Source organism: Neofelis nebulosa, chromosome 12, assembly GCF_028018385.1.
Source record: "Neofelis nebulosa isolate mNeoNeb1 chromosome 12, mNeoNeb1.pri, whole genome shotgun sequence".
Taxonomy (NCBI): domain Eukaryota; kingdom Metazoa; phylum Chordata; class Mammalia; order Carnivora; family Felidae; genus Neofelis; species Neofelis nebulosa.
Window position 1 is genome coordinate 74244278 of NC_080793.1, and position 19610 is coordinate 74263887.

At 44.4% G+C, this 19610-nt stretch overlaps 1 protein-coding gene across 13 annotated transcripts in view; it reads right to left on the minus strand.

The window, feature by feature from the left end:
- LOC131492032 (transducin-like enhancer protein 4) overlaps positions 1-19610 on the minus strand; it is a 142800-nt gene that overhangs the window by 16927 nt on the left and 106263 nt on the right. For all 13 annotated transcript variants that reach the window (XM_058695633.1, XM_058695637.1, XM_058695629.1 and 10 more), the window contains 6 exons: positions 6519-6638; positions 4794-4847; positions 3699-3851; positions 2274-2406; positions 1804-1997; positions 1216-1292 (listed from right to left, as the gene is read on the minus strand). In XM_058695633.1, coding sequence (XP_058551616.1) covers positions 1216-1292; positions 1804-1997; positions 2274-2406; positions 3699-3851; positions 4794-4847; positions 6519-6638 — 731 coding nt within the window. The remainder of the gene's footprint in view (positions 1-1215; positions 1293-1803; positions 1998-2273; positions 2407-3698; positions 3852-4793; positions 4848-6518; positions 6639-19610) is intronic.

The following is a 19610-nucleotide window of genomic DNA, read 5'->3' on the forward strand; positions in this document are numbered from 1 at the left end:
GTACCATTTCAGGCACTGGAGCTACTTCCGTAACTGAAGAGTAAAGCGTTCTGCTCTGCTCTCACGGAACTTCCATTCAAGCAGGGAGAGGCAGATGATGCCTACAGACAAGCATAAAAAAGGCGAGCAGTTGAAAAGAACAGTGATGGGGAGAGTAAGGGAGCGATGGATGCTATTTTAGATAGGGCTGTCAGGGCAGAAGGCTCTAATAAGTGACATTTCAGCAGACACTTGAAGTTGAGACCATAAGCCACAGAAAAAGCACTGCAGTCCTTCCAGTAAGAGCAAATGCCCCGAGGCAGGCAAGCCACCAGGAAAGCCTCTGGGAGAAGGGACTTAGCTGCTACGGAGGGTCACGTGTGGACAGGAGAGGGCTGTGAGAAAGCAGCAGCCCGGGGAAGCAGCGTGTGCACGGCGTGGAGCGTCAGAGAGGCGGCCAGCACAAAGAGCCGTGAGAGTAAATACACACATGTGACTAATAAGGCGGGGAGGGTCCGCGGGGATGCTTCCCAAAGAGAGGACGGAGGAAGCAGGCTGCAATTTTAAGGAAGGAGCCAGTGTTATTTCACAGTAAAGTCTTTGTACCGGGAAGACGAAGCCAGAGAGCAGAGAGAACCGTGCACAGGTAGTAAGAAAAAGGTACGCTGGACTGAAATGAAGGACGTGGAATGAGATAAGGCGAGGGAATGGAACATACAAGAGGCCAGAAAAACCGATGTGTGCGTTTTGCCTTCGTAACTCAAGGGGCCTGTGAATACGGATGCTACAAATACCTCGCTCACGGGACAAGAAGCCAAATGAGCGAGCCACCTTTTCCACAAACACAACTGAGCATAAGACCACACTTCTTTCTTTTCACAGCCTTTGAAGTTTGGCACATCTTTTCCCAACACGCTCAAATTGTGAGCATCCAGGTTTGCACATAAGACGCTTTTTTTCAAGGCAACAAAAGAATTCAGTAACAGACGTGGAGAAGACCTGACTGCTGGAGATGCTTCGGTAATTTGCATTTCCATATTAGAAGCTCCAGATTTTAAATGGAAAATACAAAACCCCACCTCATTACTGCTTTCCTTGGGTGAAGAGAAAATGGAAAATTCTTCGCAAGGCAAAAGCGTGAGCCTCAAGAACTCCCCCACACTGCCTAGCAGTGCTCAGTCTGAAGGGCGGGCAGGGGCCCGGGGCCCAGTGGGCACGAGGCACAGGGGTACTCACGGTTTTCCTCCCGGAATGCCGGTCAGGTTTGGAGGTATTGCTGGCACGCGCATGTGATGATGTGGGTCAAACCCAACCTGCAATTTTCCCAGGCAAGACAACAAAAACAAGCGCGGTTACATTAACTCATCTCAGCCTACCCGCTATCTCCCTAAATCCTGGGAGAACACAGCCTTTAAAATAGGATTTTAAAAATATATATGCAGCAACATCTACTGGGGAAAAGAGAGAACGTTTATGATTTTAGTGGTAATCTATTGGGGGGGTGGGGGTGGGGTGAACCATACATGAAAAAAAATTATTTGTGTAAGTTTTGAAGCTTATGATGGAAACAAAGGATTCACTGCATTCATTATTATTTGCTCTGCTCTTGGGGGTTTAAAATTAAAAGAAAACATAAAATAACAAAGACAGTTCCTCACCTTAGGAAAGAAAATGGATCTCACGACAGAACTGCATGCAGTTTAATTTACAAGTATGACAGGTCCCCTTACAAATACCTCCACTTATATAGACCACATTCACAAATCTGTCTGGCAATCCCACGGGCTGAGGAAGAGCCTGATTCTGTAAGGGCCACACGCGTACCACTGGGGATCTCCCGTAGGCGGCGGCGGCGGCGGCGGCAGCGGCCGCCGCGCTCATCTGCGGAGAAATGTTGTGCAGCCCAGCGTAGGCAGCGCCTGGGCTGGTCAGCTCCCCATTCATCCCAGCGTGGGGCACGATCCCAAACGGGGTTGGGTATGGACAAGGGACTGCCATCGGGGTCCTTAGGCTTGAGGCTACAGACCGAAACGGAAGGAGGGAAGAGAAAAACCAAGAACACAGATAACAGTAAGTTAGTAAAATGTTAATACACACGTTAAAGGAGCCAGGATTCAAATGAACTTATTGTAATATTCTCAAAAGCCAAAAGGCATCAAGGTTCAGATTAAATAATTCTAACAACCTTACAATGCTGGTCATTACTGCTCTGAAGGTACTGCACTCTTTAAATTGCTTTAACTTCTTTAAAAACAAGAAGCATAAATATACAGAAAACCTTTCTTCTTACTAACCCAGGGGGTCGACTCCTGGTGGTTTTCCAGGCACAGGCCTCAATCCGGGAGTGGAGTTACTGCCTGGTGTGGGTGCATCGGTTCGTGGAGTAGGGGTATTGGATTTTGAAACAGGAGTGGTAGATTTTTCATTCTAACAAGAGATGGAATAGAATATTGTGGCAATTAGAGCACAGTTTTAACAATGACGTTAAACATTTAAAAAGGCAAATCAGAAGGAAGAAAAAAATGGAAAAGGTTCTTCAGCTTGGGCCTTCACTTTCATAATTAAAAGGAGCAAACCAACAAACAAAACGAGTTCACCGAGTTGATAAAACCAATGTTCAGGAGGACGTAAACTGAAGCCGAATTTAGGGCAGAGTAGATGATTTCTAGGAAACTGGTCTGAGCCAGACAGACGCTGACAAATCGTGATGTCCTGACTGTGACCGACCGCTTGCTGGTTGCTCTGATTTAAAGCTGGTTGAGCTGGGTTCCTGGTGGACTGCTCACGTCACAAGGTTTCCTGGCTAACGGGTCCCGTTAAAACAGACCCAAGCCTGAACTGTCACAGAGATCAGCACAGAGGAGTTGCCAATACAAGAAGGCCAGAAGGCCAAGAGGAAACAACAGAAAAAAAGAACTTAATATAGCCCCGTGACAGACACATCCCCTAGGTTGCGGACACACTGAGGAATTTTCTTTCCTTTAGCTGTAAACTCAGAGGTTAGATGAAAACTGAATTTGTCTTTTTTTTTTTTTTTAATGTTATGTTACAAGGAAAAAACTGGTGAGGAAAAAGGAAGACATACTACACAAAAAATGCAATTAACTACACAGCCACAGAAGAAGGGGGTATGAAGAGATTATCCTGACTTGCAAGCAGTTTCATTTTTGCATCCATGATTTGTGGTGTGAGTCAAGGTAGACTTTTGTAAATGACAGATTACTTCTTAGATAGGAAGGGAAAATTATTGCAGTCGTATATAGCTTGGTAATTCAAACAAAGCTAGCAACAAAATCACATCTAAGCCAAAAACGAAATTTACCGTAAACCATAGGTGACAAAACCATCCCTGTAACCCCAGAGTGTATTTCTTCATCTTCCCTAAGACACGTTTCACTCAATTTCCCCATATCCCTCCCCTATCCTTGCAAAAAGAGTCATAAAACACACATCTATCATTGGTAAGTCAGTAAACCCATTCTGCTCCAAAAGTACTTTTGTCGATTAAACTTGAATACCCGGTAGAAAAAAAAAAAAACAAAAAAACAAAACTATGTATGTTTACACACACACACACACACACACACACACACACACACACACACATATTTAGAAATAAGAGTCCTATAGAAAAATATGAAAAATAGAAAATTTTCAATAATCAAAGCCAACCATCTCGAAAGAGGCAACGCCGAGAAAGATGACGAAGACCAGCTTACAAGGCTAAGCTCTTTGGATTTGGAGGAAGGGGTGCTGCTGGAGGATGCGATAGACGCTGGACTGATGGGGGCATCTTTCTTGAGCAGGCGCGTCTTGTCCAGACCATTCTCCCTCGGGGAATGTGCTGGGCTCCCTCGAGGGGAAGATGGATCCTACAAAGGAACAAAGGGCATTAATGCAGGACGGCACATTTACAAGGTTGGAGTACTTGGGTGTGGACGTCTCTAGCGGAGAGCGTGGGGAAGTGCACAATGTTCTGTAATAGATAATAAAAGACTCACCAAGTTGCTCAAGAAAATACCTGGAACTGAGCTCAAAGAAAATACAAGATTTATGGTACAGTCACCCCTTGAACAACATGGGGGCAGATCTGTGCAGGTCCACTTATATGCAGATTTTTTTTTTTTTGATAAATTAACAGTACAGTACTATAAACACATTTTCTCTTCCTTATGATTATCTTAACATTTTTTTCCTCTGGCTTCTTTATGGTAGGAATACAGTATGTAACACATATAACACACAAAATATGTGTTAATCGACTGTTTATGTTATCAGTAAGGCTGCGGGTCAAAAGCAGGCTAAGTTTTGGCGGAACCAAAGTTCTACACGGCAGCATCATGTGTAGACTAGCTGAATCACTACGTGGTACACCTGAAACTAACAGAACACTGTGGGCTAACCATATAATTAAAAAAAAAAAAAAAAAAAAGGCAAGCTACATGTGGACTTTTAATATGCGGGAGGCTGGCGCCCCTAAACACCCCCTCCACCACCTGCATTGTGTCCCCGGGTCAGCTGTACTTATTTGAAAACAAGAATCAGTACCCTACACATCTGCAAGCTGCCTGTCCGCGAGACCTGCAGGCTGACCACAGAGGTCTGGTGTGCATTCATGGTGATAGCAAAAGGCACTGATACTTCATGGAAAAGAATAGCAATACAAAAAGGATTAAGACAGAAAACTAGTAATGCATAAATTCTTCACGTAAACAAAAAGCGGGTCCCTTTAGAAACTAGGCACACACTCTGCACACTAACTGCTTGGGCACGAGTCACTGGGACAGCGGGTGAGAGCAGGAGGTTGAACGTACCTCATTGGAAACGTCAACCACCAAGTTGTCGTCGCTCTTCTCAGCGTCGCTGTCCTGCATTGACAATGGACAAGCATTACCTCCTTCCCCAGTGCACAGGCACAAAGGACAGATTTACCCTAGATGAGTCCAGACTAATTCCTCACATCTTACAGAAATGAACTGCGCCAAACGGGGCTAAACACTTAACGACGTACTATGTTCTTTAATCCTCATGGTGATGTTATAAGGGAGGTAGTATGATGATTCCGCTTCACAGGTAAAAAAACAAACAAAACAAAACAAAACAACACACAACAAACTGAAGCTTATGGCTTGTTACTCCAGAGCAGAAGTTAGCACGGCCGGCTAAATCCAGCCTATAGTTGTGTGTGATTTGTTCTCTCAGTGTTTTTGTGGGTAAGTAGCTACTCTTTTAAAATTGGGATTTCATTCTTACTCATTGCCAAATAGTATTCCATCGTGTATATATATACACATCTTCTTTATCCATTCATCAGCTGATGGACATTTGGGCTCTTTCCATAATTTGGCTATTGTTGAAAGCGCTGCTATAAACATTGGGGTACATATGCCCCTGTGAATCAGCACTCCCGTATCCTCTGGATAAATTCCTAGTAGTGCTATTGCTGGGTCACAGGGTAGTTTTACTTTTAAGTTTTTGAGGAACCTCCACACTGTGGATGGAACTGGAGTATTATGCTGAGTGAAATAAGTCCGTCAGAAAAAGATACCAAATGTTTTCACTCATGCGGAACTTGAGAAACTTATCAGAAGACCATGGGGGAAGGGAAGGGGAAAAAATAGTTACAAACAGAGAGGAAGGCAAACAATAGGAGACTCTTAAATACAGAGAACAAACTGAGGGTTGATTGCGGGAGAGGGGGAAAATGGGTGATGGGAATGGAGGAGGGCACTTGTTGGGATGAGCACTGGGGGTTGTACCTAAGCGATGAATCACGGGAATCTACCCCCAAAATCAAGAGCACACTGTATACGCTGTATGTTAGCCAACTTGACAATAAATTATATTTAAATAAATAAATAAATAAATAAATAAATAAATAAATAAATAAATAAAATTGGGAGATGTCACATGGGAATTCAAGCTTGCAGCCTTGTTTTGAGGCCTACTGTCTTGCAGGGCAGCTCCACAGTGGGCAGAGAGGGGACTGCCTGCATCCTCCCCAGTGCCATCCAGCTTGTTCCCTTCACTATGTGCCCTGGAGGGCCAGTCACCGAAGAAAAACGAGCTTCACCCATGCTGGACACACATTTGGGTGCCTCTGCAAGTTATAGTCAACAAAACCTGCTTTATTCCTTAGCACAAATTCATTTTAGGCATTTTACCAGGTTTTCTATGATTTTATATTTTTCCTTAACATTTCTAGTTGACCAGAGAAAATCCAGCCACCTTGAAATACACAGAGGGAAGTAAATACATCTATAGAAATGATATTATGGAACACCTAAGATGTCTTCTATTAGCTTCCAGATAAAGCACTGTGTTCACTCACGACACGTGTGCACGGACCTGCACGCACAGAGGACTTCAGCTAGCCCACTGAGATCCAGCTATAAATGCAATCACTAGCTTCTTCTCCTAGTAGATGTTTTTTTTCTCTTGTGTTCTAATTGTGGTTGATAACAGTCAAAGGGTAAAACAGCTGCTGATAAAAAGCAGAATAAACTGGCCTCCCCCAAAGCAAAGGTGAATGAACCTACATAACGAGCTGCGATTTCCTTTTCTTCAGTTTTCTGCTTTTTGCTATCAGAGGAGTAGTCAGTGGAGTTTCTGTGCTTCTCGGCACCTCGGAAACTGGCTGATGGGGATACTGAAGAACTCTGGAGTTAGAAAAGAAAGCAGCATTGAGAAATGACCATCCCTTTAACAGTGAGTTCTTCAGTCACTTAAGACTTAATGTTCCTCTTCTTCATTAGTATACACTTGCAAAACTGTTTAGGAGGAGACGGGAGAGAAGGCAGGAGGTGAAAGGAAGAAGGCAACAGAGGTGTAGAGAGAAAACCAAGGAGAAATGGAAAAGGGAATGAGGGATAAAAGGAACGAACCGTGTAGAGACGTGGCAGAGGGAGCCAAGGAATAAAAAAGGAGGCAGGGACAGCAAATCCAGAAGACAGAAGGGGTCTGGTCCAAAGGAGATGTTGATTACACTGGCAAAGCATCTTTAGAAAAGTGAGAAAGGAAGCGGATAGGGAAAAAAAAAAAAAAAAAAAAAAAAAAAAGGAATGGGGCGCCTGGGTGGCTCAGTTGGTTAAGCATCTGACTCTTGATTTCAGCTCAGGTCATGATCTCACAGTTCCTGACTTTGAGCCCCACATCGGGCTCTGTGCTGACAGTTAGGAGCTTGCTTGAGATTCTCTGTCTCCCTCTCTGCCCCTCCCCTACTTGCACTCTCTTTCTCAAAATAAATAAACAAACACTAAAAAAAGAAGAAGAAGAAAAGGAAAGAAGAAAAAGGCAAGCCACCCCCCCACCCCCACCAAGTTTGCTGGCTAATGGGAAGCCAGTATCTTAAGCCATTATAGAAACACTAAATACATTAGAGTTCAACCTGGAGAAAAATTAGTAAATCTTCAAAGAAAAGGGAAGAGAGGTACTCTTTGGGAATTTGAGCACCCAAAAATGGCGATCATGTGACACTAAGGTCCTATTTACAGAATTTTGCTTCGTCCCTTGTCTTGTGGGCATGGAAAATTCAGAGTGGCAAGTAATAAGAACAGAAACAAAACATCCGCAAAAATTCACTTTGTTCCTTTCTGACTCCTACAGTTTTCATAAGCTTGCTCTTTTTTTTTTTTTTTTTTGTTTATCTCTGGAAACCCTGGAACCCCCATTAGGACCAGGTAACAGAAAAAAAACAGTCCCTCCCTCTTGGGAACACGGTCGGGAGCGACCCGTATGGGTTCAGGTGATGTCCGTCATTTCTGCCCTGCCAAAGAGGTCCCAGGTGGAGGAGGCCCACACGTCAAAAATAAGCACTGAAAGCACAGACAATGGATGTGTCTGCCATTGAGGCCAGGTGGCTACCGGTAGGCATATTTAGATAGTATGACTAGTAGGCATATTTAGATAGTATCTAAAACCAGATATGAAGAAATGAAGAAAGTGTCAATGGAACCGGGAAGCAACCTTACAAACTGGCTAGTGACTCAGCTCCAGACAGACCAAACAGGAGCTAGCTAGACATGAAGGTGAGGTGTGAGAGAGGGAGCAGGGCTGACCTGTGGAGGGTAGGTCGTAAAGGCCAGAGAAGCCAAGTCCTTCATCAGGGCACCAGCACAGGGCTCTGTGCACTAGACTGACCCAGGCTGGATGGTGGAAAGAACATTTGTGGAGTTAAGAAAACAAGTTTTAGGAACAGCAAACAATCTCCACCAGAATATCTCCGCCTTGCCATCTGAATCAATTCAGAAAACTGTTCCGTAAAGCTCTTCCTCATTGATAACTTTTACTCTTCTCACATAAAACTAACCTTTGTACTTTTTTTTCCTCCTTTATCTTAGTCTGATGGTATTATAAAGATACACAACACTGGAGCGCCTGTCAGCATGGAGCCTGCTTGGGATTCTCTCTCCCTCTCTCTTTGCCCGTCCCCCAGCTCATGCACTCTCTCAAAATACATAAACTTAAAAAGAAAAAAAGATACACATTTATAAGGGCTTTTAAATTAACTATGGGGGAGGGAGTGTGATATCCAGAACTTGTGGCCCTGTATTCCATTTCACTTCCTCCGAACCTTAACGCCACATTTTCTTCTGTGGCTAAACTTTCAAAGTGTGTTGTTAGAGGAAAACCAATTAACTTCCTTCCCCCCACCCCCCCGCCAGTATCTGTACCAAGACACCACCCCCTAGTGGTCAGCTGTGCTGATGGCAACTCCACCACCAGCTTCAAAGGCAGGAAGGAGAGGGGGTAGGGGTTTGGTGGCAAAGGAAGACGAGAAGGACAGTGAGTGGGTTCCCAACGACAGGGCTGGGTATCTCTAAACCCTTCCTTCCTTTGGCATTCTCTCTCAGCGTTTTCAATGAATGCAATAAATTGTAGGCATCAAACCCTGTAACTATCCCTATTCGTTCACCCTTAAGCTTAATGGCAGAAAAGATGGCACGCGTTACTCAGTAAGGCGGAAGGCTGAAACAAAACATTAGAAGCCAGATAATTTTTAAAACTGGACTGCTTCATTTTCACGTATTTCCACGCAGTTCCAACCCTTGTTCCTAAGCTGTAAAGACTCGGTTCAATGCTTCTGCTTTATTTTCACACCATGACTAGGTTTTTATGACCATTACTCCACTAAAATCATGCCTGCAAACATCATCTGTGAGCCACTACCTACCATATTTAATGTCAGAACCCCATATCTAGTTCCCCTGTCTCCAGTCTATCCTCCACATTTCTGGGGTTTGTATTTCCCCAAAGAGAGGTTCAACCACTTCTCAGTCTTCCTTAAAAACAACAAATGGTTTCCCACTATCCTTAGGGGAAAACAAACAAAAATCCCGTATCTGAGCGTGGCTGTTTCCAAAGCCCTTCAGTCCATGCCCTAAACCAGAGCCCTGGCCTTAGAGCTCAGCGCCACGAGCTTGGTGTTGCCCAGTGCTCTGTGCATTTTCATTGTACCTGTAGCCTTTTTTCCTGGTTTATGAGAATGCCCATTTTCCCTCGGTATCTTTCTGTTGAAATCCTCATTCTTAAGAACCAGCTCTAATGTCACCTTTTAAAGCTCGCTCAGACACTGGCAGGCAGAATTAATCACTCCATTCCTCTTTGTTCCCTTAACACTTTGTTCACCCAGTGAGTAGAGCCCTCGCAATCAATATGTGGCTATTTGTTTACAAGGTTACTTCCCACCACGGTCTGTGGGTTACTTGGGGGTGGGGGCCCCCGGCACAGTGAGCAGCAGAGAACTGCCCAGAAATGTTTTTGAACATCAATGAGCAAATATCACTTTTGTGCTCCTCAATCTTAACCTAAAATTCAAGTGACACATGCCCTTTCAGAAGACCACTAGGCTGGACGGTTCCACAAGAAACCATGCATTGCAGTGAGAGCTGAGCAGTGAGTGACGCCCCTTGGAATTAGCAGCAGGGAAGTTCTGTGTCTCCTTCATCTCTACTCCTCTACCTACTCCCACATGCCTTCATCCGACTCATGTGATATCTTACAAAAAAAAAGAAAGAAAAAAAACTCTACGTGTGCATGATTATCAACAATCTGAGTCTTTTGATTCTGACACCCTCTACTGATAAAGTCATTTCCACTTTGTCCGAAAGGAAAAATTGATTTTTAAACAATTATGAAATGCTTTCTTAAAAATCAATACTTAAATGGTAATGTTTATTTATCTTTATGCTTTATACTTACTTATTGACATACATGTACAGACAGCTTTACTTAACTGGCTGGTTTCTGGCTCTGTGGGCAGTATTTTATTTGTGAATTTTACTGCAGAACAGAGTTATATGTTGGAGTCTCCTGGTAGAAGGATAAAGTAGTTAATTATCACTAGCATTTAAAGGTTAAGCTACACAATGGGCACCGGAGCAATCCGCGACGTTCCAATAACATAATTGCTCTGGAATCAAATTGGACTTGGCACAGACTGCCATCACGAATCTTACACCACCGTTCTGCCACTGGAAGGCCTCTTGGATCTTTGCTGAGCATGTGAACAGGAGGAGTTAAATAAATACTTGCAAAGACAAAGTCATGCTTTCACTACGAAGTACTTCTATTTCTCTATCACTACTTTACAAGCTTACCTACATTAGATTTCCCCTAGCTTGCTACACAGGAAACTTACTGGAGTTGCATCATGACTCTGTATAAATCTACAAACTCAGAAACATTTTCTCATTACCGTTTGATCATGTGAACGTATCAACAAATTCATTAAGAAAGGAGGGTCATAACAATCAGAAAAAGTGGCCTTTTTGCCTCGAAGGCAAAAGACCTTAAATGTGAATGCTTACTAAAAAGCTCTGTATTTTTAATTTTTTTTTTAAATCTCTATTTATTTTTGAGAGAGACAGAGCACAAGCGGGGGAGGAACAGAGAGAGAGACACAGAATCTGAAGCAGGCTCCAGGGTCCAAGCTGTCAGCACAGAGCCTGACGTGGGGCTTGAACTCATCAACTGTGAGATCATGACCTGAGCTGAAGTCGGACGCTTAACTGAATGAGCCACCCAGGCGTCCCAAAAGCTCTGTATTTTTAAAAACAAAACACTTGTGTTGGGATATTAAAAAGAACAAAGCAGATGTTTAAAGAAAGAAAAGGAAGGAGGCAAACAAAAGACCAGGGGAAAAAATAATAAAAATCTCTAAGTCTTATGATATGGAGATCCCAATTGCTTTGGAAGCAAAAGGTAAGCTTTACAAGAGTTACTCCTAACATCATAAATCATATTTTATCTTCAAATGAGAAAAATGATAGATCCTGGTTTGAAACCCAACCAAGACTTTACTAAGGTTATTACTGACCAAGTCAGATGGAAAACAGACACGTCCCTCAATTGAAATGGATGGCCCTGTCCCTTCACCTTTACTCCTCTGCCACTTCAAAGACAACCACGTACGACAAAGAGTTCTATAAAGCACACCACTGCCCCCCAAAAAACCCCAAGAAATAGTGTTGTTACAATTAGCTAATTTTAATAACAGGTAGCACAGATTTTACTAGCAGGCAATAGCATCTGTCTGGAGTCAGACTGCCTGTCTGGATTTGAGTCTAGAGTTTTCCACTTAATAGCTGTGTAGCCCTGGGGATGCTGCCCAGTTTGTCTCTCTGTGGTCTGGGACAAGAACACCCCGCCCATTTCCTCACTGGGCTGCGCTGAGGACTAGGAGAAAGAACCTACGTAAAGAAGTACAAGGCAAGGTCCCAGACACAGAACTGAGCCCCCCAGCAGCAGCAACTCGGCACTATGACGGAGAACTGCATGCTATTTACTACAGAGCTGGTGTGGACCTTCTATTTGGAGCCCCACATAAGGATTATTCTTGGCATCTGTGTAGCACTAGCCCTCAGCACAGATATACAGATGGTCTGTGATGATAGGGTTTCAATAGACTGCTACGAACCAAAACACATCTCCTTTCAACAAAGTAAAGGTTTTGGTTCGATACTGCAGGCAGGACTAGAAATACCACCTCCACGTCGGACTTTCTAATTTGATTTCAAACGCACATCAAGCTAAGGCTGCTTGCCATTCACGAAGTGCAGTGGGTGTATGTCCCTGCCCGCTTCCAAGATTCCAACCAGAAGGAATGGTTGAAGAACCATGATCAAAAACTCTCAAACACATTTGATATGGTCTGTTCATTAGCTACAGCCTTCGAACACCCCATCTACTTGGTACCAAAGAGTAAAACCATCAGATAAAGGGGATAATGATGGGACAAGAGGGTACCATGAAAATCTGGCTGGGGTTTTGCCCCTACCTTACAACTGCTGTCCAGGCCTCCTCTATTCTCAAAACCAGCCCGGTTTAGACCATTAATTATACTGTCAGTCTGGCTGTAGTTCATTCAGTATGGGAATTAGTTTAGATCAGGGACAATTCAGAGGAAGTCTGTTAATGGCAGTGGGGGAGGGAAGGATGGAGAAGTCAGGCTCAAGAGGCTGGCTGACCCTTCACTGGTGCCATAACTAAAGTCCTCAAGCATCATTTCCTCTGCCAAAAACAAAAACAAAAAGACAAACCCTAGATGACTAAAACAGACATGAATATTGTTGACTTTCTTGAGTTCAGAAAGGCCAAGGTACTGCTGGAGATCAGCAGGGACTCTGCCCACCCCGCATCCTAAGCAGAAGGGCCTTCAGGAGGAGCCCTTCAATCATGAGTCACCCTGCCATCGATATGTTCACTAGTCCTCAAAGCATTTCAGAGTTATGAAATACTTTAAGTTCTGAAGTGAAAGTAGTATCCTGAACCACCTATATTTACCAAACACAGGAGCATACCCCAGTGCATTCCTGACTGAGGTTTTATTGTACAGTATTACACAAAATGCTTATTATTTACATTCATACAGCTCTTTAAAACGGATACAACATTGTAACATTGATTATCCCACCCATCAGAAAAACAACCAGAAGAGATGGAGAAAATAATCCTCAATTTGGAAAAACTAAAACATAAAAAATATTTGGCTAAAATATATACATCTTACATACTGACTCATAACACATGCAAATTTATGTAAATTAGCTTAAAGTTTATAGCATGCTGCTGGTGAAAGACCTGAATATGGTGGGGCTCTAAGCCAGTCACCGGTGTCAGTTTACTGCTCATTACAGTAAGACTTTTTTAAAATAACCTGCTTGATTAAGGAAGTCATTAAAAACACAATCTGTATATAACCCTCACAGAACTCGCTTTTTTCAAATTAGCATAAATCAAAATTCACCTTCAAAAATGACTGGGACTTTGTGAAGACCTGCCCTTGTTAAAGTATAATCTCCATATAAAGTAATGAGTCTGTTCTTAATAAATGTTTCACCTTCCACAACAAGACAAGAGCAACACATTCCTTAAAATGTTCTATTGTTGTCTTTGCCTTTCTGCTTCTCTCCTGGTAAGAGATACCTGGGTCAAGATAAACGTCTCTGGCAGATAATCAAAACTCGACCAAACAAGAGGAGCTGAAAGAGGAAAGATTCACAAGAGAGGCAGTGTCCACAGTGGGTACGGAATGGGTCCTAGAGTCAGCGCAGGTGGGCCAAACTAGGCTGTACCGCCCGCTGTGTGACCTTGGACAAGTTAATGAACGTCTCTAAGCTTCAGTTTCCCAGTGGGCAAACCAAGGCTGAGTGGAGTCCTTGCTGGGAAGGCTGCTGCCAAGATGAAAGGAGAGTGCATGTTGTGAACGCAGTAGCTAGCCTGTGAAGAGCCGCTACTCCTATGCTAACGTGGAACCACCACACAAGGTCAGTGTGCTCATGGACTCTTTCCGCAAGTATCTGCTGAATACCCACTAAGCACGGACAAACAAAGATGGATGAAACCTACACCCTGCCCTCCAGTAAGGCCCCGGGAGTTAAAAATACTTAGAATACAAAAGTCCCACATATCTTTTCCTTCGTGCAGTAAAATACACAGCGCTTCCATATTCAGTCATTCATGTTTTGTTTCCATGGCCTCAGCATTATGTATTACTTGGTCAGGATAAAACGCTATAATAATTTATAAGGTATCAATAGAATTGATTTTAAATTAGGACATTATCTTAATGTCCTCCTGGGTTTTCTTGAATGTTATTTCCTCTTCCTGGAATAAAGCTGTTGGCTCCACCCCAGAAATTTCATTAAACACAGTTACTTTAGCTGGCGAGCTGAGCTGCTGCTGCTGTGTGATGCTCTGACACCAAAGACACAGGTCTGGTCCTTGTGTGGCCACCTCAGCTTCCCTCTCCGGACAGCCACTGTCTGCCCGTGGGCCAAACTGTGGGTTACATGAGGAAGCAACTGGGAGAATGAGAGGGGACAGGAGAAGTGAGCCCACAGATACTGCTCAGAAGTCCCATCTCTGATCCGGGCTGATCGCCCCAAAGCCGCCGCATGCCCTTCAATCCAATGGGCCTCCTCAAAGTCCACAAGACCTAACATTCTTACGTGTGTCTGTCCTCCGTCACGAGTTCCCTTCCCTCGTAAACAGACAAGATTTATAATCTTGTACGCGCTCTGTAAACTACAGTCACGAGCACCTGCCACCTTCCTCTGGGAATTTTTTTTTTTTTTTTTTTTTTTTTTTTTAGTACAGCACCCATAAAATACATCCTAGATCATTCATTCACTGCTGCCTTATAATCAATGTTACCAAGTCGCGCTGACAACTACGACACGATACGTGAGTCTGACTGCCCTAAAAACAAAAAGGGGGGACTGGCAAAAATTTCCTTCCTACATTTTCTGGGAAGGTGACTGACTTTGGACCTACACTTGCACTGTGTTCTGTTCCTGGATGCAAGTATCAACCGACTTCTACCAGCTGCTTTGAAAGAAGCTGAAGTAGAGCAGCTGCTCCGAGAAAAGAAGTGACTCAGCTCGAAGACTTGGCAAAAGCTATGTCTTAATGGACCAGAATCCTCATTTTAGTAACTATTAAAATTTATTGGAAAAGAAAGCCTTTTCATGTTGCTATTTTTTCCAGTAAACTGTTTTAATCTATTTCAAAGACTATAAACCTTTTTTTCTTGCAAAGAGTGTTAACTCCACAGAGCCTCCTATATATCCTTATGTATTACGGATGCAAATATTCTCTACAACATTGGAGGGTAGTTCCGCAGGAACACGGAAGGACACAACAGTGTATCAATTCAAAGGCAGGCTGCCTAACAGTTTTGAGGGGGCTCATCGGAAACTCCAGGTCTTTGTCTGCCACCTCAACACGGCAAAACAGTTTTCAGTGATGACTCAATTTGGTCGTAAGGTCCTTCACTAAAACACTCAAGTGTGTGCTCTAGAACAGACCCAACAAACATAAACATCATGTGAGCCACATACGTATTTAGACCTTTTCTAGTAGCCAGATTTTTAAGAATTGGAAACAGTAAAATTAGTTTTAGTCATACACTTGGTGAAACCGCTGTATCCCCAAATACCATTCAATGTACAATCCATATCAAAACCAGCACTGAGACATTTTACGTGATTTTTTTAGTACGAGGTCTTCAAAATCTGGCACGCGTTTCACACTTGCAGCCAGTCTCGATTTGGACTGGCCACGTTTCCAGGGCTTTAACAGCCACGTGTGGCTTGTGGCTACCACACTGGATGACAGAGGTCTCAAAGATCCTAAAGCCACAATGGGAATCATGCCTATTAATATAAGAATCTGGCACTTTACCGAAGTACAACAGGCCTGACCCGGCCACTGCCTCCCTTCTCCAATCTGAGCTCAGAGTCTCTCTGTCAGAGAGCCGGACATCCCATACTCTTTCATCCCACAGCATGGGCTTCTGCCAAGAACTCTTCCCCAGTCCAAGTGGCTAGCGTTTTTCACCTTTTATGTCTCAGCTTAAATGCCACTTTCTCTGAAAGGTCTTGTTGGTGATATTACCCAAGAAGATCTCTCCTGGAAATCTCTATCATAGCCCCTTATTTACTTCCATCCTAGCATTTATACTACAGCCATTATTTTCTTATTATTTTCTTGTCCCTTGTATTTGACTCGAGTTCCACGAAGGCAGGGACCATGCCCCTGGTTTGGTGCCTCAATGAATAGCTGCTGAACAAATCCGTGAGTACAAAACTTGATCTGTTCCTGTATCCACACGCATGCCTACGTTTGCTTGTTCCCATGTTATTTTCGTGTTACCCGGAGAGAAGAAGTTGTGCGTTACCAAAGGGCAAAAGCTACTGTGCCTTATTACTTTGTGTTCTCAGCGCTCAGTATAATGACTGTCACAGCCAGAAGAGCAGCTGCCTGGGGCCGGGGGGCGGGGGGACGCCAGTGCAGGTGTGGTGTGTGTAGGCACACCAAAGGAAGGAGGCAGCCTTCAAAAGTCAAAAGTGGTAATTCTGAAAGTGATACAGTGACAAGACAATCTTCAGGATTATGCCGTAAAGCTACTAAGAGGAAGCAGTACAAAAATTAAAACTGGGACAGAGGGCGGAATGACGCCAGGTGGAAAGAGGGTCAAAGGTGGTAGCTTTACCCTGGTTGTTCCCCACCAGCAAGGGCACAGGATCTGACCTCTGGGTGAACACACAGGAAGTATTTGTTGTTGCATAAACGTGACACTATCAAGGCCACCAATTTTTCTTATTCTGAAAGAGATAAATCTTCTACACAAGGGAGACATTTTTCAACTGGCTCTCCTTCGTCTTTCATCATGTACTCATCACCTGCCTGTGACCAGGGAGAAACAAATCTTATTCAAGTCTGACCACTGAAAAGGCAAGGTTTAAATGAATCCTGCCTGACAGACCGACCACAAGAAGAATGCAGGCATCAGCAGTTTTTCTGTGGCTGCTCATTTAGAGAACAGTGATCCCTGGGGATCTCCTAGAAATGTTTATCTCCCAAGGAGGGATGTGGTAAAAGGAAGGGGGAAAAAAAAAACCCACCTTCAGTCCTCATGTTTTTTTAATGGACAGTAAGTCACCACACACAGGTGATGAAAGAAACAGCCCCGTATAGGGCAGACAGACATAATACTTGTTTTTTTAAAAAGAGCTTTACAGTGGCTGATTGTTCAGTCACAGATGACTAGAGTTTTATGTAAATTTTTAGCATGTAAAGCAACATACAGCATGAGTATCAATCAGCTTAACAAAGTGATTTCGGTATACTGACGAATGAAAACAAAAGAGACACAGACACTCGGAGATACAATTTCCAATCTTTCCCAAGAAATGATTTCAAGCAGCGGCTTTCATTTGACAAGCAGATCTAAAGATGCAGGGCTGACAAAATACATAAAACACTGGAGAAACAGGTTGATTCGCCAAGTGTGTGCCAAGCAAGAGGAGTCTGGTCTAACCAGGAAACCACACTCCTTCCACTAACCAGCGCTGACATGTGGGTCGAATCCCACCCCCTCCCGCCACTCGATCATAGGTCAGAGAGCGAAACTGTAAGGGGCCTTGCAGAACACGTCTCAGAGGTGTCCACTTGCCACCGCAAACAACTGTGGGTGCTGGTCCCCGGCTCCTGTTCTCTGACCTTGACTTTTCCTTCCCTCCCACTCCTCACCTGGTCCCTGCCCTGCCATCAACACCTCTGTCAACGCTTAAGTCTTGCTGGTGGCAGCGTGGGCTAAAGAGGTTGTTGACCCTTATTCTAACATGTCCTTTTAGGTTAATTACTTTTGTATACTCGGTGTACCCAGTGACATTTAATCACTACGGCACTACTCGAGTAAACAGAAGTGAATGGAGCCAACTGCAATTTGGCATCGAGCTAAATGGTGCAGTAATAGCAGCATGCTGAAAACGGACGGCGAGAAAATGCTCTCACTCACCACGGTGAGAAATGAGGTGGACACCATTTGATCAATCACTATTTTATTAAAAAGCAAGCACACTAGCCCAGTGGTAGGCTTTTGCTATTTAATACTAAATACGGCTTAAAGGAATCCTGCACTTTGTAACATATGGACGGTCCAGTAAGTGCCAGCTGACTGCCTGGATGACGACAAAAGTAACTCAGAGTGTGGGTGTGACTTTCACGGTGTGGATGTGTCCCCTGTCTCCCTCTCCACAGGCACCCACGCATACACTCAAGCACATGTGTCCCGTGGCAGGATAGCCCTCTGCTAACACAGTCAACCGTCTATCCTCTTGCTAGCGTTTGGGTTTGTAAATACCCGGGGCACAGAAGTTAGATGCAGAATGTCCTAGAACTCTGTACATACATCAAAGCATCCAGTACTAGATTAATCAAATGTCATGCCATAGACCGTGAGCCACTGAAAGTCTGCGAAAACACATGGCCAAGGACTTCTACTGGGAACGGAGAGTGGGTCAGAGAGGCCATCCGCAGCCCTGAACGGAACCAGCCAGAGCAGAGGGACGGAGGATGATTTTGTCGAAGTGCTTTCAATACTGGCTGGCAGATGAAAACATGAGGCCTTACTCCTCTATCTAAGGAACAACAAAGACTTCGCAAGCACAGTCTCATGTAGCGATGCCAGTAAAATCCCACAACGCTAACCGAATGCTCCTTCTGTACCGGCAGTGTGGTGAGACACCGGGGACACGAAGTGAAGACGGCACCAGTGCTTCGGTGCTGTCGAGTCTAGAGGGAAGGGGATGGAATGGAATAATCACAAGCTGGACAGAGAGAGTGCTCTGGTTTCAAATCTCAGCTCCAGCAACTTATTAGCTGTGTGATTCTGGCAAACTAACCCCGAGGCCTCAATTTTCATCCCGGTAAAATAAAGATACCTGTCCTACCAGATTGTCATGAAGATGAAATGAGATAGCCACATGAAATGGCAAGCATACTGACCTTTCTTTCATGCGTATTTCTGGCATCTGCCCGAGAAGCCACAGGCCAAGGCTTCGCCAGCAGCCCAAGCAGGCAACGGGAGGCCTGGAGCGCGGCCGCACTGTCTCCTACTGGCCTGCCTTTGACAGAGGCAAATGGGCAGTTCTTCAGGTTCTGGGCAAAGGCCACCCCACTACTTGCCCAGATTCAAACGTTTCAGCCAGCAGATTCTCTAGTTTGGGCATCTACCTGCCCTATTGGCTTGGTGCCCTCTTCAGAAGTTCTGCTCTTTTCTCTCATTCGTAGGATTCACGTCGAGCACACCTTCTGACATGACGGTGAGCCGGGGTAGTAGAATAAAGTCTACGCTTGCAACCCCAACCTCACCGAAGTTTGACGAATGACCCTAAGGTGAGTAAGGCATCAGGACTGATGGGGTGGGGTGGGCCAGGCACTCTGCTGGGCTATAAGGCACTGACTGAGCACACAGTACCCCTCAGAGCACCCCTGTTGTAGTAAGGGGCATCAAAATAAACTTATTGATATAGTAATAAAAAATCAGTAAGTGCCAACGGCAACATGTTACAAAGGAGATAAACAGGATGCTAACCTTCAGCGTCCTGACAGGGTGGCCAGGGACTGGTTCTCAGAGAGAGGACATTCAGCTGACAGTGGGAGCAAAAGCTGGAGCCAACCAGGTGGACGGCCAGGAGAGCGCTGTGGACAGAGAGGCAGGAGGCCTGGGTGCCGACCCTGGAGGGCCAGCATGAGGGGCTGGTGCCGGACAGCGGGAGGGCTGGGCTGTGCGGGGCTCAGCAGGCCATGGGGAAGTCTGTTTAATTCTGAGTGCCACTGAGGAG